The 26,774-nt window shown below is 42.8% G+C and overlaps 3 protein-coding genes across 3 annotated transcripts in view; 2 read left to right on the top strand and 1 right to left on the bottom strand.

Moving 5' to 3' along the window:
• Positions 1-960: 960 nt before the first annotated feature.
• Positions 961-10,902, top strand: mfsd1 (major facilitator superfamily domain containing 1). The gene is made up of 17 exons (XM_070905415.1): positions 961-1,144; positions 1,323-1,375; positions 1,639-1,751; positions 1,871-1,913; positions 2,063-2,130; positions 2,349-2,457; positions 2,614-2,716; positions 3,263-3,361; positions 3,715-3,826; positions 5,529-5,585; positions 5,948-6,104; positions 6,681-6,778; positions 6,913-7,025; positions 7,152-7,199; positions 7,402-7,468; positions 10,501-10,606; positions 10,843-10,902. The coding sequence occupies exons 1-17, from the start codon at positions 976-978 to the stop codon at positions 10,900-10,902; spliced, it is 1,575 nt and encodes a 524-aa protein (XP_070761516.1). The 5' UTR covers positions 961-975.
• Positions 10,903-11,631: 729 nt separating this feature from the next.
• Positions 11,632-12,624, bottom strand: LOC139285899 (P2Y purinoceptor 3-like). Its single transcript, XM_070906572.1, has one exon. The coding sequence runs from the start codon at positions 12,622-12,624 to the stop codon at positions 11,632-11,634; it is 993 nt and encodes a 330-aa protein (XP_070762673.1).
• Positions 12,625-13,161: 537 nt separating this feature from the next.
• Positions 13,162-26,774, top strand: part of schip1 (schwannomin interacting protein 1) — a 197,249-nt gene continuing 183,636 nt past the window's right edge. The window contains exons 1-5 of the mRNA XM_070905346.1: positions 13,162-13,184; positions 13,427-13,520; positions 19,536-19,603; positions 19,912-19,998; positions 21,712-21,853. Of these exons, the coding sequence (XP_070761447.1) occupies positions 13,162-13,184; positions 13,427-13,520; positions 19,536-19,603; positions 19,912-19,998; positions 21,712-21,853 (414 nt within the window). The remainder of the gene's footprint in view (positions 13,185-13,426; positions 13,521-19,535; positions 19,604-19,911; positions 19,999-21,711; positions 21,854-26,774) is intronic.

Below are 26,774 nucleotides of genomic sequence, written 5' to 3' on the forward strand. Positions count from 1 at the left end.
GATTGTTCAAACGACCAGTGACTGAACAAAAAAGTGAAATTGAACTGGCTTACCTCACTCTTCTCAAACACTTTAGTTGAAATGGAGGATGTGCATTTTAGATCATTACAGATACACAAATTTACATTAAACACAACTCACAAACAGAGCTAGAACTCAACAACCTGCAAGAACGACGGTAGCCTTAACTTTGACATTCATCAAGGCAAAGTAGAAAGAAAAGCCAGTCTGAGGACCTTGAGGTCCTTAAAATCTGCAATAATCCATTTTGGCCACTAGGGGGTAAAATAACCCCCAAAAGCTGGCAGACACACAGGCTTGGATGACCAGGGGAAAAATATTGAGTGGAACTAAGTTGAGTGAATTAATGAACTATGATAATTGTGTCGATGTTACATGTGTATTATTTCTTACAGTAAATAAACAACCACCGTACCTACCATTTTCTGTCTCCAGGCAACATTTCTATAACCCTTTTTTCTGTTCCAAAAGTAAGCAAGGTAGGTTTTTATCAAATCTACAAGAGTCAAAACAAACCACTGAAATCTGGTTCATTTTCTCAAGAGAGAAATGCATTTTTCATCTCGTATTTTCTCATAATTAGGAGATATAATCTCCTAATTACGAGATTCCATGACTCATTTTTAAAACTCTGTTGTTTCTGGGAAATGCAGTGCAACTGCGTATTTCTAGCTAATCCAATAATGCATTTCGTAGCATCGACTACTAACCGTCTGCCATCACTGGGGACTGAGTGAAGTTGTCCTTCATTGAAATATCTTGACGCTTTCGCTGTGCGCGCCCCCGCGAGGTGCTCGAACTTCTCGGCAGACACGCGCCGCCATAAACACCGGATGCTTAAGGCTACAAGCTACGAGACTAACACCACGTGATGCGCCTGCCGGGTCATGTGATCGAACTACGTCTTCCTCGCTGCCGTCAACTTTTCCCTCAGCGAATCCCAAACAAACGAACATGGCGGACTATGAAGAGCGGCGGAGCCTGTTGGGAGACGAGGACGACGGGTCGTTAACCGGAAGACAGACAGCCAGGGGACCCGGCAGACCGCTGGCGCCTATCTGCGACCCCAGCCACCTACTGCACCGAGTGGTGGTCCTGGCATTCATGTGCTTCTTGGGATTCGGTGAGCGACAAAAAGCCCTAACTTCCCCAAAGCATCCTGAATGGTTATTGTGCAAATTTGGGACTAAGTTAAACAAGTTACATTTGGTTAAAATGAAGCTCGTAGTGTTTTTGACTCATGACTCAAAAAAAAAAAAGCATTATGTGTGAAGTCTGTTAATGTAGTAAATGTGTTCCAGGAAGCTACTTCTGTTATGACAACCCGGCTGCACTTCAAACTCAAGTCATCCAGGTAATTCACACTCTGTAAATGCAAAGTTGTACACCCGAGTATTATGCCATGTATGGAACAATTCACATTTATCCCAGAAAAGACAGAGTCGGCTTCTGCGTTTAGGGGAGCATCTGTGCACAGAGTGAAATCGGCATAATAATCCAATCAAAACAGTCAAATTTACCAGTCCACACACTATATATACCCTGTCTTTCACACAACATTTGAGTAGTTGGTGTGACTGACAAAAACCTGATGTGCTTCCTCCCTGACTGTACCAGGATCTGAACCTCAACACTGCAAAGTTCATGCAGCTGTATGCCTGGTACTCTTGGCCCAATGTGGTTCTCTGCTTCTTTGGGGGATTCCTGCTTGACAGGGTTTTTGGCATCAGGTACAAAGAACACACACAGAAAAGTCACATCTGTTTTGAGTTCAGTATGTGTTTATTATGTATATTCACCGAAAGTGAAAGTGAAAGAGTTGTCATCTTTCGTTGTTTTGTTTTTATAGGCTGGGAACCATCATCTTTTCGCTCTTTGTCTGTGTTGGACAGGTTGGTTTGCTTTAAAATCTAGATGTGAAAGGTAATCTATCAAAGAAAACTGGCATTCTGTATTTATATCTATCTAAATAGGAATCAATAGGTACAGAAAAGGGATGGCAATCGGATAGTTGTATTTTAACTTTTTCCACTCTGCAAAGGTAATATTTGCTACTGGAGCTTTGGTGAATCGTTTCTGGCTGATGGAAGTTGGCCGTTTTGTATTTGGGTGAGAGAACCTATTAATTTTCCCAACATAATGTAACACATTTACATACCAGTAGCCAGTTCTCTGCACCCATATATGCACGATATCACCACACAGCTGGTATCTTTCACCTGAATAGTCTACCCAAAATTGGTCATAGACCTTCTACCGTGAAAAGAAAATCTTAGGCTGAGGTTTGTCTTACATGCCCCCCCTCCCTGTCTTCTCTGCCTGGGTAGTATCGGAGGCGAGTCCTTGGCTGTGGCCCAGAACACCTATGCAGTCAACTGGTTCAAAGGAAAGGAGCTCAATCTGGTGTTTGGCCTTCAGCTGAGCATGGCTCGACTGGTAACAGAACATGAAGTTATACATGCTTTCAAATAACATGTTAATGCTTTTCTTGACTGTAATCATGGTGAATGAGCCGATTACACAAGATACATGTTACTGATGCAGTGAAGTTATGCCTTAAATCCGTTCACGCTCCTCTCCACTCGTCTCAAGGGCAGCACAGTGAACATGAACATCATGGGCTGGGTGTACAGCAAAGTCACTGCCCTTGTTGGCTCTCCTGGACACACCGCACTTGGCACATCACTCATGATAGGTAAATATCAGATGCTTTTGCTTTAGCTGAGGGTATCTGCTTCACACAAGGAGAAGACGTGAAATTGGCCAAACATTAAGACTCAAGTTACGTGTGTTGTATCTTTGTCTCCGCTAGAGATACTAGATCGCTTCTCCGTAACTAATGATCTCGGATAACACAGCCAGAGAGAGAGAGAGAGAGAGAGACAGAGAGAAGTGATATAGAGAACTAAAAGTGCTGCCGGCTGCTACTGATGAGTCACAAGAGTTAGCAGAAGTGTCAGTTCTTATAATTTTCTCCAGTTACTTCTTAGTTATGCTAAAAGTGCTACCACTTTTGCACACCTTGCACTTGTGTGTTTTCTTCTCCATTCTGTCTCCACTTCACCGTAGATTAAACTTTAAACGGAACTGACCATTTGAGATAAATTCATATGAACAATCAGCAGTCATCATGCATCCTAGTTTGAACCAAAGTTTAACTGTAACTTACATTTCCCGACTTTCCTTTTGGTCTCCATATTTATTTATGTCTCTAATTTCTTTTCTTTTTTTCGCTCCTCAGCCTCTGTAACGTGCCTGTTTTCACTAACCTGTGCCCTGGTGTTGGCATTCCTTGACAAAAGAGCAGAAAAGATCCTCCACAAAGAAGAAGGCAAAACAGGTACTGATTCTAAGTCTTGATTTGTCTTTTGTTTTTCCTCTTTGGCCTCACCTGTCAATAACTACGAGTGCTTCTTCACAGTGAATGTGTACCACGACAGGGCCACGTTTTGTTTTTGTTATCTGCCTAAAATTGACATTCTGGCCAGACAGTTCATTGGCTTCAGCACTTTCTCTGTTGTGGCTTCTTTGTAATCACAGGGAGAGTTCAATTCAATTCAGTGTGTATCATTTCCCCTTTAGAACTAATGGCTTTTTGTTTTCTCAGAGAAGCAGTTGTCTTCTTTCACACTTGTTGAAAGCAAATAATGCACTGAAGGTGATCTGCATGTGTGTGTTAATCTTGCATATTAGGTGAGGTGATCAAGCTGACAGACGTGAAAGACTTCCCCTTCACCCTGTGGCTCATCTTCATCGTTTGTGTGTGCTACTATGTCGCTGTTTTCCCCTTTATTGGACTGGGACAGTGAGTATTGCATCAGTGCCATCTCACACACACACACACATTTACTTTCTCATTAAATTTTCAGCATATATCACGAGGCCATCTGAATCCATGGTATTCATTTGTACATTGTATTTATTCTAAGTATACTTTTATGCTCATGTTGTATATATTTTATTATATTATACACTCAGTGGCCACTTTATTAAGTACACATGTACAGTCTGAAGCAATACAATACAACTGGTCTGCCATTAAGATCTTCTATGATGCCTGTAATGTTGTTGACACTGTCATAGAGGAGTCAGTTCAGTATGTTTTAGCATTAATGTCATAGTCAGTGGTGGTGTTCTACTGGAATGTATCTTGTATGTAAATAGGGAGAGCAAAGCATTAGAAACAACTCTCAATATAATGTAGTCCAGTACAACACCACTTTCAACTACGACCTCACTAAAAAACATATAACTGAATAACATTATGAGCTTCGTAAAGATAGATGTTTATGACAGGACTGTGTTATTGGATTGCATTAGATTGTACAGGAGGTATCTATTAAAGTGGCTACTGAGTGTATTTTTGTAAATAACAAAAAAACAAATCCCACAATGAGACCGTAACCACAAATTTGAAATTTAAAAACAGAGATTGAGTAATTCCCTAAAACAGCTGGGTTCTGTAGTTTTCAGCAAACACTGCCTCAGCAGGAGTAAATGGTGTAGACTATTTTCAGCTGCGGATTACTACACATATGGTGCTCTTGTGAGTACACTGTATGTGGCAGCAGGACAGTGTATGTGGGATTGACTCAACAAAAACAAAACGACAGTGCCCATGTTCATTGTAATGAGGGAACATGTCGCCCAGTGCAACAGTGAGGCTAGCTTTTGGACAACAGTAGAGGTCTGGCACAGGGTAATAACGTAGATCAGGCTGTGGATACACAGACGATACTTAATAGTATTAAGCAGTTTAATAGGATCAATTAATTGCTGAATTTCATCTTTTCATGGGATTTGTTGACAATAACAAAAACTCACTTATCCTCCATGTGTAAGATTTGAACAATTGCCAATTACCTACAAGGTTTCTGATAAACAAACATTTACTCCAACAGAAAATTGAAAGATGTTTTAACCATTTATTAATTCTGAAAAGAGGGGCTTTGTTTGCTGAAACCAGGGCACAGCATATTTGGTTTACTACTTGATGAAAAAATCTTGGTCTTTACTCATCCTTGAGTAAAGAAAAATAATAATTCACAAACAAGATGGTATGGTTAAATCGTGTGGGATGAATTAAGTAGATAACCCCCATTAAATCAGTACAATGCCTGTGTCTGAGGAAAGATTCAACAGTGCAACCTCACAATGCGTTGCTGTCATTGAGCAGCAAAGGGAGGGCAAGGGCAGTCAGAAATGGAAAGAGGTTTGACAAATGGGTTTGCAGTGAAAGAAACCAATTGAAGCTATCACAACCTGCATTTCGTTCACTGAAAGGCACTCTCAAATCACTTAGCAGCTGACGTGGTTTTTCCACAGAGGGCCAGTGCTTACAGAGCAAATAGTTGTTATGCAAATGGAGCAGAAAACGATGTATGGAAGAATCAGAGCCACCTGCTGCAGGAGTCCACTCGATTTCTCCTCCTCTTGTGGTCACATCAATATAAAGGCTGAGCTGCATTCAGTACAGTGAGCCCATCATCTCGTCTTTTTATTTACAGGTTGTTCTTCATTGAAAAATTCAACTTCTCCCCAGCTGAAGCCAGAGCTGTGAACAGGTAACTCAGATCAGGTGTAATAGGCCATTGAGACCGGTGTATCTTAAGGCACTTACACCATTATAGTCTGCAGTTGCTGATTTATCTTGCTATTTCTTCGTGGGGTTATTTTTTTCATTCCAATGGATGACTGGCCCAATTACTTATCCAGTGTTGTAACAGCAGGGTTTAAGCTGGGAAATGCTCAGCTATCTGAAACTGGGAACATGCCAGAAGACCTTAAAGTTTAGATTTGTTTAGATTCCAGTCAGAAAAATGAAACCTGTTGAGTGTAGTTGTTGAGGCATAGTCACACTTTAACAGTATGGGGAGTTTATGGTCTCTTTAGCATTCATCCTTCATGCCATTCTCTATCTCTGTAGTATTGTGTACATCATCTCAGCCCCTGCATCTCCTGTTCTGGGCTTTATGGTTGATAAGACGGGGAGGAATGTGGTTTGGGTAATAATTGCTGTGGTCGCCACGCTCACCGCTCACATGATGCTGGCCTTCACCTTCTGGAACCCGTGGATCGCCATGGTAATGCCTTATGCACTACACTCCAGCAAAAGTTTAGTTAGTACATTCATGAACAGTCGTAGGGTGAATTACACTGTCAATAGACGTCAGTACATTAATGGTGTCCAAGCTACATGGAAGAACTGAGTCACCGTGGGCGGAGATACAAGTTCCTCAAAATACAAAGTGACTTTAAAGTTATTGCTGAACTTTTATCCTACTTGTAGTCACTAACCCACTGATTTGCTGTCCAATGTGGAGTGTACTTCCAGCTTTAGTTGGTAGGGATAATTGATGTTTGCATATAAAGAAATTAAAACACTAATTGTATTTCTGTTTAATGTAAAAACTACTGGATAGCAGTAGGAGTTGAATATGTATCTGAACAACAGGTTTTTCTTTAAGAATGGAATACACATATTTTTCTGTAGCACCATTCCTCTATATCCAGAATAGGATGCTAAATGCATATTCTAATACCATTTTGTCACACAACATACAAGCTATTTTAGGTAGTACATCATACCCATGAATTCTGTGGAGAGCCCTAGAATATTTAAAGTAGTGACAGCATATGTGTTCTTGCTTGTTTTCCAGTCCCTGCTGGGTTTCTCCTACTCCTTACTGGCCTGCGCTCTGTGGCCCATGGTGGCCTTTGTGGTACCTGAGCATCAGCTGGGAACGGCCTATGGCTTGTATGTACCTGTAATGGTGATGTTATGACCGATCATGTCATACATAATCACAGTTATACACAGTTATGACTTAATTATTATTGTTGTTGTTTTTCCTTTGACACTGATGTTGACCCTCTGCCTTCGTCCACCAGCATGCAGTCGATCCAGAACCTGGGGCTTGCTCTCATTGCCATGGCAGCAGGAGCCATCCTAGACACCAGAGGATACCTGGTTTTGGAAGTGTTTTTCTGCGCCTGCATTTGCCGTTAGTATTTTCTGTCTGTTTGTGTGTGGGTTTATGACAATATAGTCTTTTAAACTCCTGTTAGACATTTTTGAGTGACACCGTCAGTGATTTCCCTCATTGTTTTTCCCCCCTTCTTCCTTGCAGTTGCACTGATGGCAGTGGTGACGCTGTACTTTGTGGATTATTTCAGAGGTAAGAGAAGACTGGAGCCTTGAACTCTCCCACTGCTTCACTCCTCTCAGCTTTCCCCCTCCACATTCTCTCAGATACCCCTCTACCTTCTTTTCTCGTGTGACTTTCTCTTCACTTTACTCTGTCGCTCTTCAGCACACCCGTCTCCTTACCACCCGACTCACTCACTTCTTAATCTCCCTGTCTCCCTCTCTTGCACCAGGAGGAGATTTGAACCGGTCAGCTGCAGCCAGAGCCAAACTCCTGAAAGATGCCACTTCAGCCGCAGAGTGAGTAGCTTTGACCACTCACCCTCCATCACTGCTTTCCCACCCACTTGATCAGCAATTAGACAACCATCTCAGAAACATAATAAACAACCCACTCATATAATCAAGTGGCACAGGCATTTTGGATAGGAACACATGTAAGAGCTCCTGTACTAATTTTCTCTGGATGTGTCCTTAGCTGAACCTTCTGCAGTCAATTTAATTCAAATCTACTGAAATACTTTCTATTCCGTCCAGTCTAACTGAGAGAAGAAAAAAAGATTTAACAGACTGAGCATGATTTTCAATGTGACGATAAGTGACTCTCAAGTGATATGTTTATGGATTTGTTCTTTGATCCCATATTCTACACTCCAACCACATGACTCGCATGCGGAGTTGCAGAGTCATGCTTCATTTTATTGTATATCCACGACTCCCAGTTTTAATAGTTTACAAGGTTCAGGAGTGTAATGAGTCACGTGATCATTGATACGTTGGCTGATTGGGCTTTGATTTATTCTTGAGTGGTTGTTACAGCAAACCTGCTCACGGCCCTGCTGGTACACTGTGTCAATAATCACTGTCAATTTTATTTTTATTCAAGTATTCAAATTTAACGAGAAAACCTGTGCCGTGTTTCACTTTGCTTTATTTAAAGGCTTAACTCAAGGCTTAACTCGTCCTCTCAGGTGGTGGCAAAGTGCTCACGTGAAAAAACCTTTATATGAACAGAAAGACAGAAAATATGTCTTATGGAGGAAATGGTTAGGTTTTGGGTTTCAAAATTATACATAAAGACTGTTGCATGTCAATAGTGCATCACCTGCGGTTGGTTTGTTTTGTGTTTGATACAAAAGCACAAACCACACAAGTTCTCCTGTTGGGTATGATTACTTTCTGTTCTCATTCTTGTCATGTGACATTGGTCACAATGAGCAGGCATTGAGGTCACATCTGTTTCTATCTCTCTGTCTCTCTGTTCATTAATCTAGTCTGAGTACTATACATACACAGTATGTTCTATGTTCCATGTGGTGTATGCTGTGTGAAAATAAAGACTAATATTATCTGGTCCGTGCTGTAACTGATATTTTCCAGATGATGATGATGCTGATGGAACACACATAGTCCTGGGCTTCAGAGCCAGCAGGCTGCATTGTCCAACCCAGAGCTGTCAATCAACTGCCTTGGGGCGGGACTGCGCTACTGACTCCACCCAGTGCTGTCATCTGTGGCTCTTCCCACCAGGACTGACTGTCTGGCCCTGGCTATTACATAAGCAACACTGTGTTAATAGCTCACTATGTCCTTATCAGGACACTGACAAATGACTGACTTCTCATACTGACTTCATCTTCTCCAAAATTCACCCTCCACTGACTCTTGTGTGTGTGTCAAACTTCAACAAGAGGTTTTGTAATTTACAGAAGAAAGTTAAGATGGAAAGTGTTTTAACCTTTTTAAATGTTCAGCATAAGATGAGACTCTGTGGAAAGGTACCTATATCCTTGTTGAATAGAGCTCGATTTTATTACACAATATAGGATCCTATATTAATTGAATTGTTTCATATGTATATAGGGGTAACTGTGGATGTTTTAAATGTTTTTATATGTTTCTTTTTACAAATAGTTTTCAGCAGGACTCTGTTACTTGCCTTATTGCAGACAACTCAGCAGTTCATTTATGTACATATCAGTTGTCAGCATTCACAATAATTGCCAGCCAAACTCTTCCTTACTGGACTCCTCTTAGAAGAGTGAGTTCATATTCAATTTTAATCATATGCGTCATTGACCTTTTATGTTGGATAATCTCAAAAAGAGCATAGCTCTTTATTGTTTAATCTTTATTGCTCAATTCTTTTATTTCTTAATTCCTTTATCTGCTCTTCACTGGTTTCGGTGGTTCATAAAAATGTGTTTTCTGTTGCATCATCAAATGGTAGATTATTATAATGATAAGAAAAAGAGAGAGGCCCACTTTTGAATGCATTTACCCGTGTAATGATATTCACGTTTTCAACTTTTTACAAACTGTTTTATTAATGTGACCTTTTAAAGAATCAGTTCCACATATAAATTATGTTTTGTAGAGTGCGTTTTGCTCATTTATCAAGCTCAGGTAATTAACTTGTTGGTAGCATTGCCCCGAATTGTTTCTTGCTTCATCTGAACAGTGAGACAAAATATTCATGCACTCTGTTTAAGTCTCACCATTCCAGTAATGTGGAAAGAGATTTGTCTCCCTGTGTTGTTATCGGCTTCGCAGACTGTGGATGATAAACATTCACTACCTCGGTTGGGCACCAAATATTAAGAGTAACTTAACACTCTTAAAACCTTGTTGACCTCCCGTAGTTTAACTTCTCACTTTGCTCCAGTGATGCAGAAGTGTACTCTACGGTGTGTCAATACACTGTGACATCACTGTTTGGTATGGTTGCAAGTGCTAAAAGGCACCTTTCTGACCACACCCATAAGTGATGCTTCGTGTGGCCTGTTTTTCAATCATAGCCCAACACATGTAAGAAGACGGTCAGTAGCATTGAAGTTAAAATGTTGTGATTGCACATTAAAATGACCACAGTGTCATGCAGACAGCCACATGCTGCTCTCCTCACCGGTCACTCATTTGCACAATGGTGTTGTGGCAGCAGTGAAGTCTTTGCTTAACTGAAAATATTTGTGTTAAACTACCAAGTGTTGACTGTTATGGAGCTGTGTACAAGAAATTATGATTGAGAAATGACAGAAGATCCATCATACAATCAAAGACAGTCAAATTAAAAGTAAACTTGTAACTTCTGTACAAGTGAGTCACATTTGTTACCAGATTGTTCATGGAACAATGACATTTAATTAAACAAGTCCCTGAAAGCATTTGAGTTCTCTGTTATTGTACAACCTTTTTTCTGCAGTAGCCCCCCCCCCCCCCCAGCACCTTCAGCCTTTAGCAACAGACTGCGGGTGATTAATCCTGTTGGCAACATTAATAAAAACTGTGCTCATGATACCATGATAAAGATGGCGACGTTATTATTCCTGCAGGATTAAAAGGCGACCCAGTAAACTGACAGAGGGTGAGCTTGCTAGACTAGCACCCATGTCTGCTTTTGGCTTACGCAACCGGTACCTCTCCAGGCTGGGCGCACAGGTATGCACACACACACACACACTACTTACGATTAGACAGAATTCAAACAGAAATCCATTTATTAATTCATTCAGCCTCTAATCTTGACACTGGGATACATTTTTCTTTTAAAGAAGGCCAGGAGGGTTGAGTTTTACTGCTACCCTGTATAATTAAACACAAGTAACTCTTCTATTTTAACTGTGGTCTTTTTTTCCCCCCTTCACTCAATCTTCCTTTTCCCTCTCTGCTCTCAGCTCCCAGACCACTGCTCAACCCATCTGTCATCACTTGCCCACAGGAGTGTTCTGAAATGATGGCCTTCATTCAGCTGTCTGCTCCTCCAACATTGTCACTCTGTGGCTCCGGACAAGTATGCACTAAACCAAAGAGGATGTCCCTTTCTGAACAAGATGTTGTAGCACTTCTTACCTTCAGGGTATTTTTAACCTTCACGTGACTGGCTGCTGTTCTGGGTATTTAGACTGTTTCCTGCCTTCAATTATGATCACCATGGAGATTATTTTTGGATCTTCAGTTATTTGCTGTTCACACATGAGGTGTTGTGTCTTTTTATAGAAACCACACAACTGGAGTGTTTCTCTCCGGGAGACTGTCACATAAAATTGGACTGGTGCTTTATGGTGCTGTTTTGAGACTGAACCCTCAGCAAACGACAGAGGGCACCAATTCCCTCAAATGTTTAATGTCACCTCTGGCCGCACTATCATTGCTTTTAATAACCTTCATAATAGCCTTTAGCAGGCTCAGTATTTGCAGTTACTTTCTTACTTTTCATTTTCCTTCAGGTTTTATAGGCTGCAATCAGTTAGAATAAATCATAGTGTAAAAAGTATATCTCACAAGTCAGTGACTTCTGTGACCTGTTGAATGTTACCAAATACATATTTTTTTATTCAAAATAATAAAACGAGTTATTAAACACAGCTTGTAGGCTTGTGTTGGTAGTGTCCTGGTGTTACTACTGCCCGCTGACTCATGATGAAAGTCCCTTATGGATTCACGAGACCTCTGATGGATGCTCTCTACCCTCCGGTCCGGTTAGTGCTGCCTTCATCCACCAGACACACGCTGGGCTGCACTCTCTTCTTCCTCCTCCACAGCCAGGCCCGGAGCTTCTGGCGGTGCTTATCGCAGCCCCTGAAGTAGAGCAGGGGATTTGCGCAGCAGTTGAAGCTGACCACGGGCTTCCAGACCTTGTAGGAGATCATGACCACGTTCAGAAGACGACAGTCCCCGGGCATGTACACCCTCACAAACAAGTAGACGGTCCGAGCAATGTGATAAGGCACAAAGCACACCACAAACATGAGACACACGACTAAGAGGGTGTACAGGGACTTGTTGCGCATACGGGCTGTCCTGGCATTAGAGATGCTGTCCGCGGCCCTGCAATAAAGCATCTTCATCATGGAGCAGTAGCAGGTGATCACGACGAGGAATGGGATCAGAAAGCCCACTATGGCTAAAAACAGCCCATAGGGGAAGTAAACCTTAAATTGCCCAGGGTTAGTCATTTCAAAGCATACTGTCATGTTGTTAATCACACCCGTGTGCGCAAAGACCAGTGTTGGTAAAATCTCTGCAGTGGCCAGGATCCAAACCGAGCCCGACGCAAAGATTGCGAGTTTTTTGGTCCTGAGGCGCACGGCGGCGATGGGGAAGCACACTCCGAGGAAGCGGTGCGCGCTGACGCAGGTGAGAAACATCATGCTGCAGTGGAGGTTGACGAAAAAGAAAAACCTGACGGTTTTGCAGATGATGTTGCCGAAGGGCCACAGGCCGCCCATGGCATTGCTGATGATGAGGGGGGGCAAGGCCAGCACGTAGAGGAGGTCCGCCACGGCGAGGTTGGTCATGTAGACGTCCGTGCTGCTCCAGCGGCGCGTCCGGCAGCACACACACCACAGCAGGGCGCCGTTTAAACCCAAGCCCAGCAGAAACACCAGGCTGTAGGACACTGGTAGAAGGATCCTTTGGTAGTAGTTGGTCACTGGACAGATTTGGAAGGCCGCCATTCATCAGCTCAAGTTTGGAGGCCCAGTCCCTTAACCTTAACTAACAGATGGATCAGCTCTCCTGACACCTCACCTGTCCGCAGCTTACCCTGTATGAGGATGACGTGTGCCTCGTTAACACATAGGGCCAAAATGTTGTTTGTTCAACTTGCGCGTCCCCTCCTGTTCCCAGCCCACACCTGTGTGATGTAAAAACCATTATAACGCCATATCTGGGATATGAGCAAATAGATTGGCACACACAGGGAGGCATTTCAAAAGCCTGGCATAATAGACTGAGATACCGTAGTATGCTGATTGCCCTCCCCCAGAGAGAAGGCGCGCAGAATGATTAATGCTGTGATGAAAGCCGATTGCCAAATTAAACGATACACCGTCAACACGCGCGCGGTGGGCGCTGTATAAGAAGGCGCACACGCTCAGCGTCCCATTGGCTGCGAGAATTTTCCAAGTCTGGTCTCTCTCCGGCTGCTCCCGACTCAAAGTGTTCACTTCATCTCTGTCTGACCGCGGAGAGGGAGAGACGGAGAGCTCGTCATGCTGAGGAACGGCACGTACAGGTCAGTGTCACATCCACCGACTGATCCCGGTCATAAATATATGGCAACTGTGTTCATTTAGGATAAACGAGAAGCTCCAGCAGAGGCTGCTTCGACACGCACTGATGAGTGATACAATCCTGCATAACGGCACTCTCTGCAGCTGGACAGAGACGAGTACAGACTGTGCATGTACTGAGGGCTCATGGCATAATCTCGTATTTGTGAGTTTTCGTGTCTTAACTTGAGCGGTGTCCTTCCAGAAGCATGTACCAGGGAGAGGAGGCGAGGCTGCGCAGCGGGAGTCTGGCTGTGGCTCGGGAGAGGAAACACCTTGCCCTGTGCATTACTAACCAGGTAAGAGGCATTCACAAGAGAGCGTTACAGACAGTCTAACAGACTCATTACTGTAAACTGGATTGTAGATGGTTCTCTACCTCTCTGGGAAAATAATGCTGATGGCTGATGGTATCTTCTCTGTTGGTGAGGGAACATTTCAGCAATGATGTAATTCACTTTCTGGTTTTCTTTTAGGAGCAGTAAGTTGAAGCTTATACTGATCAGAGGCAAAGTCTCTCCTAAGGGGAGGGGGGGGGGTGGAAAGAAGTCCATAGACCTTACATACATGACATCTAAAGAGAGCTATGATTATCTGCAGTATGACAACGCTTAGGCAACTATCCCTCATAGGTTTAGCAGCTGGAGAGACAACAGAGAAGTATCAGCACCACGGACAGTGAAACCTACTGTATTAACAAAACTACCCCCCCTCACCCTGCATGTAGTAACCCTAACTGTTGTGAATTTGCTTCCTTCACCCATTCAAATGGCACAGTTGGCTGAATTCAATATGGTTTGGGAAATTGCTTCTTTTTTTTTTTCATGTGGGCTCGAGGCCACTTAAAGATTTTTGTCATGGCTGCAGCTGAAAAGGTCTCATTAATACTACATGTTGTACCTCCCGCTATAAATGACTTAGTTATCAGCAGGGCACAGTGAGGGCACCGCTGAACTGCTCCGCTGACTGAGGTGGCATGCCCCCCTCTTCAAGTTGAGACCAGAGCTCATGCATAGGGATAATGTATGCTTTAGAAACTCAGACAGTTTGAGGAGAGCGGTTTTCGTAATTGACTTTCACATTGTGGATCAGTTTTGCTAGAATCATCTTGAACAGACGCGTGTGATGTTTCCTTTGTGCGCCTGGATGAGCGTAGGTGCACAAAGTTCACCTGGTTGTATTGAGCTTCTGAATATTTAATGCCAGTGATGTAATGTTGCGCATTATCGGCGGCTGGGGATATTGAGCATGTGAGCTCTGAAAGCACTGTTCCACAGCAACTCTGCAATAGGCCTATTTATGATGGTGCAACACACACGCACTCTCACACACACATATACTCGTTCATTGCATGTTCACCTAAGCTTTCTCATTTTGACTCCAGATTGGTTCCAATCCGTTTCCACTGCACCACCTGACAGTTGAATTTCATTATCGCTTTCCCAAAAAATGACATTTTCCAAATTGATCCAGCTTAACTCTGTGAGACGCCATGTCAGAGGTGGTTCATACTGCCGAGGAGGACACGAAGACGCTTGGTGAAGGACTAACCCGGAATTGCCGTGTGAAATATGAGTGAGGATAGAAATGCAGGTTATTGGATGTGGAGGCTGTTTCACATGCTGTGTCGGTGTGAGCGACTCAGATTCATTGTCGAGGCGTGAACCCCCTGAGAAACACATTAATCTATCCAGCTATTACCCCATAATCAATGGGACAGCTGAATTTTACGGCCACAGGCCCATGTTGTTAACCATTTTACACAGAGCTTATTTAAACAGCATGCCAAAGGGGGTCACGTGTAATGGGGTTAAGCATGAAATATACAGTGGGACCTATAGGGTGACATTGTTGACACAGCACTTGCAGCTTTAATCTTGATCTCATTCATCAATATCATGCATGAAGCCCCTTGTTGCTCCTAATTCAGCGAACATGCAGAGAAAATGTCCCAGTGTGCCACCTTCTTAATGGACTGTTTGTGCTCAACAGGAGCAGAAATCCAGCATACACGGGTGTCACTCAGACCCAGTATCATAGGAGAGGGCAGTGCCAGTTCACCATCACAAACCGTGGGACTCCGACACAGACATGGCGTTCTGTAATATATATATAGAAGGACGTACATAGTGGGAGAGTGGTGCCAGAGAAGGGTGTCATATTTCAGAAGTGCATTATCGTCTCTCCCCCAGCGGGGACAGAGCTGTGCTGAGTGTTGTTTGCACCAGCTCACTCAAACGCTGCCACGATTGAGTTGTAATAACCTGTGCGGGAGCGAGATGAGCCTGCATGCTGACAGATAGGTGTCTCTTGGCCCGCCACGGTCATATGACGAAGAGATATATATCCTCTGTGTGTGTGTGTGTGTATGTATATATGTGCATGTGTGCTCTGGTTCAATGCCACAGGAAAAAAAGAATGAAATGCACTCCCCCCCCCCCCCTAAAATTAAACTCCTCCAAAAGACGCATGCATGGATGCACACATGCGCGCCCACAAACACGCACGCACTCCTGACAATTTTGTAGTCATTTCCATCCCGTCCCGTTATCCCGTCTTGGAAGGCTGGTTTGGTCTAAGTGAGTGAGCTTAGTCTTTGATCACTGAAAGAAGCTCCCTCACCGATGATGGGCATATGTGCGTGTCAACATGCTCTCACTCCCTCCCTCACCATATGTTAACCAGAGCAGCACCCTATTGGTTAATAGTAGCAGAGGGAATAGTCCCAAGCGCTCCATTTTGCATTTTGATAGATAGACTGCATGGTCATTTTCTCACTCTCACACCTCCTTCATCTCTACTCGTCACACCCCACCCACCTCCACACTTCTCGGGCTGTCTTTCTCTTCTTCTTCTCTTCTCCCAATTTAGAATAAACATATGGCCTCCTCCTCCTTCTTATCGATAGCCTCTTGCTTCCCTCAATGTACGTCCCTGATACCTTCTTTCCAACATCTCAACAGTCTTCACTGCGGTACCATCGGCTCAACACATGTAGGTTTGAAGACTCGTATTGTATGCATTCTGTGTGCATTAATGCAGAAGTGATTAATCAGTTAGCCAAAATCAGCAGAAAATGAATCGACTGCAATTTTTTTTTTATGACGGATCAATCCTCATTTATCAAGCAGAAATGTCAAGCGTTGGCTCGTTCCAGCTTCTCCAATGTGAGGATTTGATGCCTTTCTCTCTTTTCATATCATTGTAAATTGGATACTTTTAAGTTATGGGCTGTTGGTCTGACAAAACAAGCACTTTAACCTTAAGCTCTGAGAACATGTGAGGTATATTTTTCCCCCTTTTTTTTTTTACATTTTCTAGATGGAACAAGGCAAAGATCAAGAGATTCATTGATAATGAAAACAATCACTGGTGCAACCCTGGCATGCTTTGAATGGGTCTTCTAGGAGAGCCACTTCCTTTTGAATCATACCTATAAAACCTGTGTATGGCTTTAAAAGAAATAGGTCTGTCTGAATTATATGATGAACTGCTTACTTGCAGGTATGAAATTAACCTTGCATCTGTATGTGTGCGTGATGCAAGCCTCCTTGGTCGGCTTACACCTCCTGCTCCAGCCTGGTATTGATGACTGTGTAACTGCAGCAACCTGGATATTGTGTGAATGTTTAGGTCCGTATATGCTGTTATCTGATCAGAATGAAACTGCTTTCTCACTGCACTTCTTAGTCAATAAAAGTTTCTCACTTTGATTCTTTGTCAATTTAAACCTCCAAAGTATCTTTTTGGTTCTCTCTCCTGCTTTTCTTACCCTCCTCTCTGCTCGAATAGGATTTAAAGGTTTGAGCCGAATGACATAAATGCATCCATTTCCCTTGGTAGAAATCACTTGATTTGCCCCATAGCCATAACACTAGGAGAAAGTAGCATTTCAAATCATGTAATCACACGAACACATCAGTAACACCTACATCTCTCCGCGGGCTCTTTTTTGTACTCAGGGACTCGGGCGAAAGAGTAAATGTTGACTTCCATATTACTCCTTGCACGCACTGCGCATGTAAATTGATTTCCAATGTTGCGATTAACGAGCATCTCCGCGGCTCTTCTCCTGATTGGACATTTCCCCGGGCTGATCGGCAAGTCGAGCTGCCGCCAAACAGCCAATAGTCTGATGCAGATGGTTCAGCGCATCACCACGCTGCAATCAAATCCTCTGAGATCAGATTGATGTGCGCGTGTGTTGGTATGTGTGCATGCAGGCGTGTTTGTTCTCTTAGTGCACTCAGGTGCATGTCTTGTGCTTGTATGTGTGTGGGAGTTTATCTCACTGAGAAACCACTGAGGGCACAAGGAGCTGACCATCTCTCACACACTCTCAAGGGAATAAGCTTTTGTCTTTGTGTGTGTATGTGTGTTTCAGTGTGGACATTCAGCCATGCCTGCCATCGATCTCTGTGATAGAACTAGGACTCTGAGAAATTATGATTTTAATAACTCATAAATTAAAGGGCAGCAGACTTTCTGCTATGTGCTGTTGTTTTCCATCCCTTCTCTCATTTTTCAGTGACATAATGCTTATTACTGTCTACTTCACCTTCCCCAGCCTTTCAGTCAATTGATTGCCCTTATTTTGATATTGAAAATAATCCCTTTAAGCTGTGTACATGCCTAGCAGAAGAGCGTTCTGTTAACATCCCCGTTTTTATGCAATCATGTATTCAGCTATTGATTTAATAGTGTCATGAACCCTATAGGCTACAGGTAATGTGTTTCTTCTGTCATCAGCTGCAGTTGTGTTGCTCCCTTAGCATTTCTCTTCCTCTCATATAACTTTAGGGCTTTTTATCCGGTCCAGAGACCCAAGACATTATGGTTGTTGTAAACACACAAAAGATAGTAGCTGTAAAAAATGACTAAACAATGATGGCAGCTGCAAAAAAAAAGATCAACAGGAGGCTTTGAAAACTGAAAGGAAAAGAAACAATTAATGTGATGGTCCATGTTTGAATCATAGTATTAATGCTCTTAATGTTCAATCTGTAGTGTAAGTACACAACTGGTCATTATAATGCCATTAAGATGTATTACTGTGGCTTTAAATTAGACATTTCTGTCACTTATTTATTTTCACTCGCAAATTAAACCCCACCACTGTCATTTGTCACGGAGACTTATTTTAGCTTGAGCATCTGGATGGATTCTACAGTCATTACAGCACAACACTTGTTGATACAGTTATATTTTAAACCCTTATTGGCCTTTTGCCTGGCATTCTGAACACATAATCCCTACTGGCTTTGCTGTATAAAATTGAGGTTTATGGCCATGAGCTGTGGTTGGCGAATGGTACTCATTTGCTTCATTCTCATCTAGACAGAAGAATGGTTCTTTTTTTTTGCTCTCTTTTCACCAACTTTTGAGGGAGATATTTGGCTCTTGAGTTGCTACATGCTCTGCTGTGTTCACCAGCCGTTTGGCGCTGGGCAGGTAGCGTACAGAGGGTTCATCAGAGCTTTTTCCTTGAAAACAGCAGCCTCCTGCAGCTGTAGGATTACGAGAGCAGTGAGACAAAATAGTAAAGTTGCAGGCCGTAAAACCAAAACACTGAGCTAAAAGACACTGAAACGCTCCTTACAGCTGAGGGGAACTGCTGAGTCGGGTGGTAATTTCTGTGGGTGCATCGCCACGAGGGTCACCTTTCTCATCTCACGCACTGTAGTCATTTGATCCAGTATCGTACTGATCTTTGAGCTGAATGTATCCCTACACCCTTGAGACAAGCACATGAACACGAACACAAACAAATGCTCACAGCTTGCACCCTGCTGGCTAACAGAGAGATGAGTGAATACTGGAGATGGAGTGGAGCTGCTTTGCTGCTTTGGGAGCACATCCATCTGTCCAGTCCCATTTAGCTTTATGGCAAAGCTGCTGAGATGGACCTCACCTCCTGCCCTGCAGCCGCTGTCTGTCTGTCTGGCTGGCACCTGCAGAGCACACGCATGCTGTTATGCATCAGCAATAGCATACACACAGCCATTTGTTTTTTTCCCCACCACTATGTGTGTTTATGATTATTTATACCTATGTTAACAGACCCAGAGTAGATGCCACGCTTAAGGTTAATAAACAGATAACAGAAAGAAATCATAAAAAAGAGCAGTTTTCCTCTGTTTTGGCTTAGTTATGCAGCTCTGCCAGACAGACAGTATGCGTGGGTGGAGAAGCAATTACACATACACGAAATGCTGCAGATTTATTATTGTACCTTATTGAAGCAGAGCTCCTCCTGTGTCATATTCTTGAGAATTAAAAACCTTGTTGCCATGTTGGTGCTTTTCACTCTGCAGGAAGAAGTGAAGAGGTATCATCGCTACTGCAACCACAGCGGAGGGCAAGCAGTTCCCAAAGTGGAGAGGTAAGACACTACACAGTAGTGTCACTACTGTTACATGAAAAAAATCATCATATTTTATGGATAGCACTCAATCTACAATGAGTATGGTATACTGTAATGTAAAGCCCTTGTTAGACCCTTATTCTGCCATAACAAGGCCTTCCTCTTTGTCATAAACTGTACCATGTTAAAGAAGTACTTATTATGCTGTGACTTCCAATTTCATTTGAATATACATATAAACTCATGAATTGTTTAGAATACAAGTTGTTTTCATTGTTTCTGACCTCATATTTCTGTTTGTCTGTCTTTTCTTGTTATTATCACAGAAGCCGTCCTCGTAGGAGTGAGGAAGAGGATGACAATAGCCCTCATCGTCGTGAGCAGCAACAGCACCTGGAGATCAAGGCCATTGTGTGAGTTTGTGTGGCTCATTTGTGTATCTGTAGGATTGTTTTTTCTGTTCCAAATATCTGTTTCTTTTCTACATTTTTAATCAATTTCACATTGAGTGTCACCGACGTTACCTATGACCTCAAAGGGGCATTATGTTTGTTGTGTGGGAGAGATCAATTTATGTGTGGCTTTAATTCAATCTTCCCTCTGATTAGGTTTCGGAGTCGGGGTCAGAGTGCACTTTTGAGTGCGTGAACCATCCAAGACTGCCATCTAACACAATTTTACTTAAACATGGACCCACACTTTTATAGGCGTAACAGGGAAGGACAGCTCTCGCCTCAGGCTTTCACTTCCTTGAAACTCGAGGATAGAGAAGAGAGAGCCAATGTTTCTGTGTAGAGTTAACATGATTGGGGTGTAGAAAGGTGAGACAGATAGAAAAAAGTGGCAGTGGAACCGGAAGTGTGGAGGGGGGAGGGGGTGGATGGAGAGATAGAAGGAGCAAAGTGAGAATAAAAGTGGAGAAAATGGGGAAAGGTATTGGTTTTGGAGCTAGGAGTTATGGCTTAATTCAGTTTGTTCTATTTCGCTCAGCTGTCTCTCTGCTTCACTGGAGGTGAATGTGTTTCTCCATTGGGTAATTGATCCTACACTCTATCCTGGACCCTGGTGTTGGCGAGTTACTACAGGGATGAAAGAGAGTGGAAAGTGAGAGACGGAAGAGAGCGATCCGCGCAGTTGAGAACAGGGGTTACATAGGTGGGGGTGGGTCAGGAAAGTGTGTGAGCAAAATCTAAAGGGGAAAAAAAACAGACAAAGTTGAGAAAAAAAGAGCTCAGAAGGAGAAACTGAGAGGGAAATGAGAAATGGTCCATGGTGACACCATTTATCACGCTGTTTCTATAATAATAATAATGAGGCCAATGATTTATTCTACAATACAAAACACTAGATATATTTACCTGTTATATGTATTTCCCATCAATTTTATTTATTTAAAAACGACTGTATCTTATCTGTCAAAGCATGAGGAGCTGTTGTCTTTTACTACTGTAAATTCCCATTTCAAAGGGTTGTTTTAGAGACATCCTGAATGTTTATCAACATCAAATACTGGAGTCTACTTGATAATTTAACAATACCGTAGTGTTGATGTAATGGCCATCAATTTAAATTACTTTAACTTCATATCTAAGAAATTATGTTTTTTTTCTGTCAGTCAGTTTGGTGTGACGAGTTGCTATACATGGGTGCTGAGCCTTAGTCGCCATTGCAGTGGAGAAGAAGCCAGGCAGAGCTGCAAAGCATTGTACCATAGTTGCTGAATTTATCCAAATTGAACCACAATTGACCCCAAACTGCCGAATGTGTTATCAGGTTTCTAAAAAGCTCAGTGACTGGACATTTGTCATGGAATTGCTCCTTGGCGGTTGTGGTTGACTTTGCTCCTTATTTTATTTTTTGCATATACACAGGCTTGCCCCTTTTTTGACTTATTTTTTAAATCAACGAACCAGATATTTTTAGTTTAATTTCAGTTTCTCACATTTTGTAATAATAATTCAACCTATAGAGTTGAATGCCCATCTGAGCCTTGGAAATGCTGCCTAACATTGTCTATGCAAATTATCATGACTTTTATTTTCTAAAAACCCTGGATGCCCCAAAGTACTTTGGTTTTTGGATGTAGATGTCACTGATATACGTATGTTGTCCACTTGTGTTCCCAGGATCCAGCGGGCCTGGCGTGCAAGCACGTCACGCAGAGGGAGCTGGCAGGGACAAGACAAGAACCGTACCAGCCATCATCTGGGCGAGACGGCATCTTACGAGAGCCTCCAGGTCCCTGTGATGACCACCAATATTTCCCCGGTAAGACCGCCCAAAGAAAATCCAAACAGACGGCCATATGGTGCGACCTGAGAGTGAGGCAGGTGCCGAGAGATCTAGACACCTTTAAGTTATCTGCTATGTAGTCTGAGTTATCGGCTGTGATCTGTTGTTTCTGCAGAGGAGGGAAAAGGAATGGGCGAGTGGATGCATGGATGGATAGACTAATGAAGAAGAGAGCAAAGGAGGGAATGAGGGAGGGGTGTTTACCTCTAGTGTCATCTGAGGGACCACGGGGTTGTATTGGTAGAGGTGGATGGGATGCCAGCTGGCACTGTGCCCAGATCTGTAATTAGCCGTTAATTAGGTAAATTTTCAAAGCTGGTTGATTGATTAATGAAGTGCCTCTGCCCTTGTCCTCCCTCATCTCACCCCCCCCCCCCCCCCCCCCCCCCACCTCCTCACCCCTTCCTGCTCCCGAGGGAGCGCAGGGGAGAATTAAACAGTGCTCACAGGGCATGGCAGCCAAACAAAAGCCAGAGAAAAAATGACTGTATGAGCAGCACATAAATAGTGAGAAGAGAAGGAGGGAGAAAGAAACAAAGTTGGGGGTGGGGTTGGTTCAGAGATAAGGAGATGAATGCGGAGATGCAAAAAGATGCCTTTAGATCGCCTCAAGTTCTAAGTGACAGACAAGGGCACACAGACACAAACAAACGCACACATGCACAGTCTGCTCTGCTGGTTTCTCAGTCTGCGTTGGCTCTCGCAGTGTAGTAATCACAGTGAGACACACAAGCTACCCGCGCACACACGCCTGCCCACGCTCTTTGCAGATACTCAGCACAGAAAAATATGATGTCATGTCTGCATACTCACTAGTGTGTGTGGGATGCTTTTCTTCCCACTCTCTTTTTAAGCAGGGCTAGAGGAGAGCAAGATTCCCAAAGCAAACAGATGGGCTGGTGTCCTGGTGAGACTGTGCGTGTGTGTGCATGTGTATGGTTTGTTTTTAGGTTGTTTGTTCTGCTTGAAGGAGTTTGTTGTTCATTAGCACAGCGGTGAATGTCTTCCTAATTAGAAAGTTACTGTAACTTAAAAACCAAGATGACAAAGAATCCCCCCTCCCCTCCTCCATCTCTTCCCTCTTGCTTTCCTTTTTTTCAATATTATCTATTTTGGAAATACTAAATGATGTATTATAGCAACCACCCGTCCAACCCCGTCAATGCAGTAGTGACTTGGTATATGTGGCTTCTATGCCCACCTCCTGCCCCCACCTTTTAATAGGGTCTGGGTGGCCTTGATCAACACCTGTGGTTGAATGTAACTAAGTACATTTACTCAACTAATGTACTTAAATATACATTTTAAGTACTTTGCTTGAGTATTTCCATTTTATGCTACTTTATACCACTACTCCACAACATTTCATTGGGAAATATTGTACTTTTTACTCCACTACATTTATCTGACAGCTATAGTTACTAGTTACTTTACAAACTAAGATTTTAGATACAAAACATATGATTTTATAAAAGATTTGAAAACTTCTTCCAGCATCAACAGACAGAGATAATATGATTGGCTGTGATATCATTCTGCAAGATGCACACATATTTCTGGTTACCTTTCAGGTAGGTATCGTCAACAATAAAAAGTACATAAATACAAACTAAATATGTTTAAATTATTAATAATACAAATAAGAAAAGATATTTAAAAAAGCCCACCGACAGCAATATTCTAGCCAGAGTTCATACTGGACATAATGTGCACAGTAATCCTATGTTACTGAAAACGGAAAGTCTGCCAAATGTGGCTTAAAGTCTCTCTCATACTGCCCTCTCCACTCCTCTTGCCTCCACCTCTTCTTTTCTTTTCTTACGTCGCCTTTTCTTTTGCTCTTTGTCTGTCCTCATTTACGCTGTACCACTCTCCTGTGGCTGTTGTGCTCTCTGAAGGACAGGCATTCATCAGTGTAAGGCCAGGGTGCCACATTGTATCTGTGTGTTTGTGTGCGTGTGTGTGTGTTCAGGTGAGCTCATGTGGGCTTGAAGGACCTTGCTACTGGCCTGTAGGGGGGGGGGGGGGGGGGGGGGTTCAAACATACTTCATGCATATTTCATGGCACTAATATTGAACACTACACACACACAAATAGCCACACACACAGGATATATAAGACACTGCAGCACACACTGAGGTTTTTCTGCCTAATCTACTCTAACATGGAGCGAGAGTGTGGAGCGAGGATGTTTTTCTGATAGCACCTCCCAGAATTCAACTCTGTTTTTTATCAATGTCAAGTTGTCTCTTACTTCTTTCTGTGTGTGTCTTCCATATATTGCCGTTGTCCAGCAGTGCTGGGCTCAAGCCTGCTGTAACCCTAGGTCTAAATGCATTATTTATACACAGAAGGGCAAGGCCCTACATGTCCTGCTCTGGTAATGCCTGGCCCGTTGATAGTAAATCAATAGACCTGACTGTTCTGAACACACTCCTGCGGTATGCTGGCTGACCTGCGGGGGCTACTATGTAGATGATTATGTAAGATGTTGGCTGTGAGGTTGTGAGTAACAACATGAACAGTGTGTGAGCATTTGAAAGCCACAACATCTCAGCACCTGGCAGTAAGTAATGATCTGTGATGCTATGAAATCCCCTCAGGTGTGGTCATTATGTGATATGCAGCTGTAAAATTATTAATTTGAATTGAATTAAAGGTGATGATGTGAAGGTGTTTGTGAAATATGCCTACCACTTTCATGTCTGTCCATTAAATATGAAGCTACAGCCAGGAGACAGTTAACTTAGCTTAGCTTAGCCTAGCATTAATACTGGAAATGGTAAACAGCTAGCCTGGCTCTGTCCACCTACCGGCATCTCTAAAACTCACTAATTACCACATTATATCTTGTTTGTTTAAACAGTTCAAAAACCAAGTGTAAAAATGACATCAGTGGTTTTACGGGGGTTATGTGCAGGACTATTTCTTGGCCAGGTGCAGTGACTTCCTTGAGTCTCCACTATTTACCAGGCAACTGCACAATGACGATAAGACGTATTTTTTATCCCAGGTGTAGCTTCATATTTAGTGTACAGATATAAGAATGGCATAGATATTGTCATCTAACTCTGTGTGTAACACCCTTTAATACAACTTGAAATATTGTCATCAAAAAAAGCATGAAATGCTTAAACATGTTTAAGGGGAGACACTGAGGGCAGTACTAATAGTAGTGCAAGCCACGTTTCTAACTTACCTCCAGGCCAAACTTAACCTTCTGCATGTCCACTCATCAGGGTGAATTTGAGAAAAATACCTAATAACTGATTTGCGGCGTTTTTGAATACAGATGAGGTCTTGGACACCGGAGAGAGACAAGACCTGTGAAGATCTGCAAGCTGTAATAGACACAAGGTGGATTTCAGTGGTGTTTTTTCTTAACATAAATGTAGATTATTATTAGGAAGCTTGCGTCATTTGCTGTATTTAGCTTTGAAACTATGATCTCTTGTAGTGTGACGTGAACGTGTGCTTAAGCGTATAAGTGTGCATTTGCATGTGAGCATCCGTACGTGCTGACTTTGTTGCTTGAGTGGATCCCCGTGATTCGCAGCTGAGTGTGACCCTCTGGGATGGTTTTGGTGAGTTTTATTCAGAGACACAAACCAGGGATCAAAGCTTAAGTGTTGAGATGAGAATGAAGATGAAATGCTTCAGTGCTGTGCCTGACATTACAAAGAAACTGCTGCCGGGCTGCCTGAACACTAATGAAATGATTTCAGTGATGGATAGTTAAGAGAAGAGAAGAGAAGAACTGTCAGTAGAAATGAGTAGAAAAGGATATATTACATAAAAACACATTACATCATCTATGCTTGGGCTGTGCTAATACAAGTTTGTGTGTCTGTGGTTGTATTTGTTTGCTAACAGTTTGTGGGCATTGATCTGTTTCTATCTCTGCGACATGTTTGCACTTTTCCCCCTCCTTTTCTGGGGCCCAGGCGGAGGGAAAGTGTTAGTGTAAGCACTCCTGCAGCCTGCGTGGGAGATCATTCTCTCATCTCTCACCGCCAAGAATCTCACAAAGCGAAGTGACGGCTTCATCCATGCCTCCACCTCTACCCCCCCTTAATCCCTTTTTCCCACCCTCACTCTATGTCATCCCTCGCTTTCCCTCCCACTGCCTCTTGATGCACACGCGCACACACACACACACACACATCCACGTTCACAAACCCACACCAGTCCCCCGTTTCTGCAGACAGATGCTAACAGATTACTTGTTTTATTGGTGTCAGTTGGTGTCTCATTTGAAATAAATTTATATACCTCTGCCCCGGAGTTGACATCGATCGGGCTTAACTCATTTAATAGCCATGACATTTGCCTATTAGCTTATTTACTGTCAAAACAGGCCCAGGCTCAGCTAGCTTCCTGGGAGACAGTAACTCTCACATTTGTATCCGTTAGGCAAGAAAATGTGATTGCTTGTGCAAAATATAAACTCCAGAGGAATATTCAATTCAAGTACACACACAGACAGACATGGACTCACACATATTAAAGTTAACACCCATCATGTATAAACACACAGTCATTGTATACAAAACATTTGCAAAGCTGCACTCAGCTGCACTAGCTTATATTAGACACTCTACTCCTTATTGTCCCTGTTTTTATTGTAGTATATTTTATCATATTTTGGAAAGATGTCTCCCTGTTTTATAATCTGGTCCTGTTTTAATTTGCTGTTGTTGCTGCTATTTGCTGTGCAAACTCAATACTTCCATGTTTCCCCGTTGTCTTAATAAATTCAGGATAATATACATTTTCTCAGCACTAATTTCATCAGTACAACCACAGAGTCATGCCATACTCACCACTCTGTTGCTAAACCCCTCCCCCAAACAGTGATTGTCCAATCATAGCTTAGCCACCGTAACAGCATGGCAG

The sequence above is a fragment of the Enoplosus armatus genome, chromosome 5 (assembly GCF_043641665.1).
Source record: "Enoplosus armatus isolate fEnoArm2 chromosome 5, fEnoArm2.hap1, whole genome shotgun sequence".
In the NCBI taxonomy this organism is placed as follows: Eukaryota; Metazoa; Chordata; class Actinopteri; order Centrarchiformes; family Enoplosidae; genus Enoplosus; species Enoplosus armatus.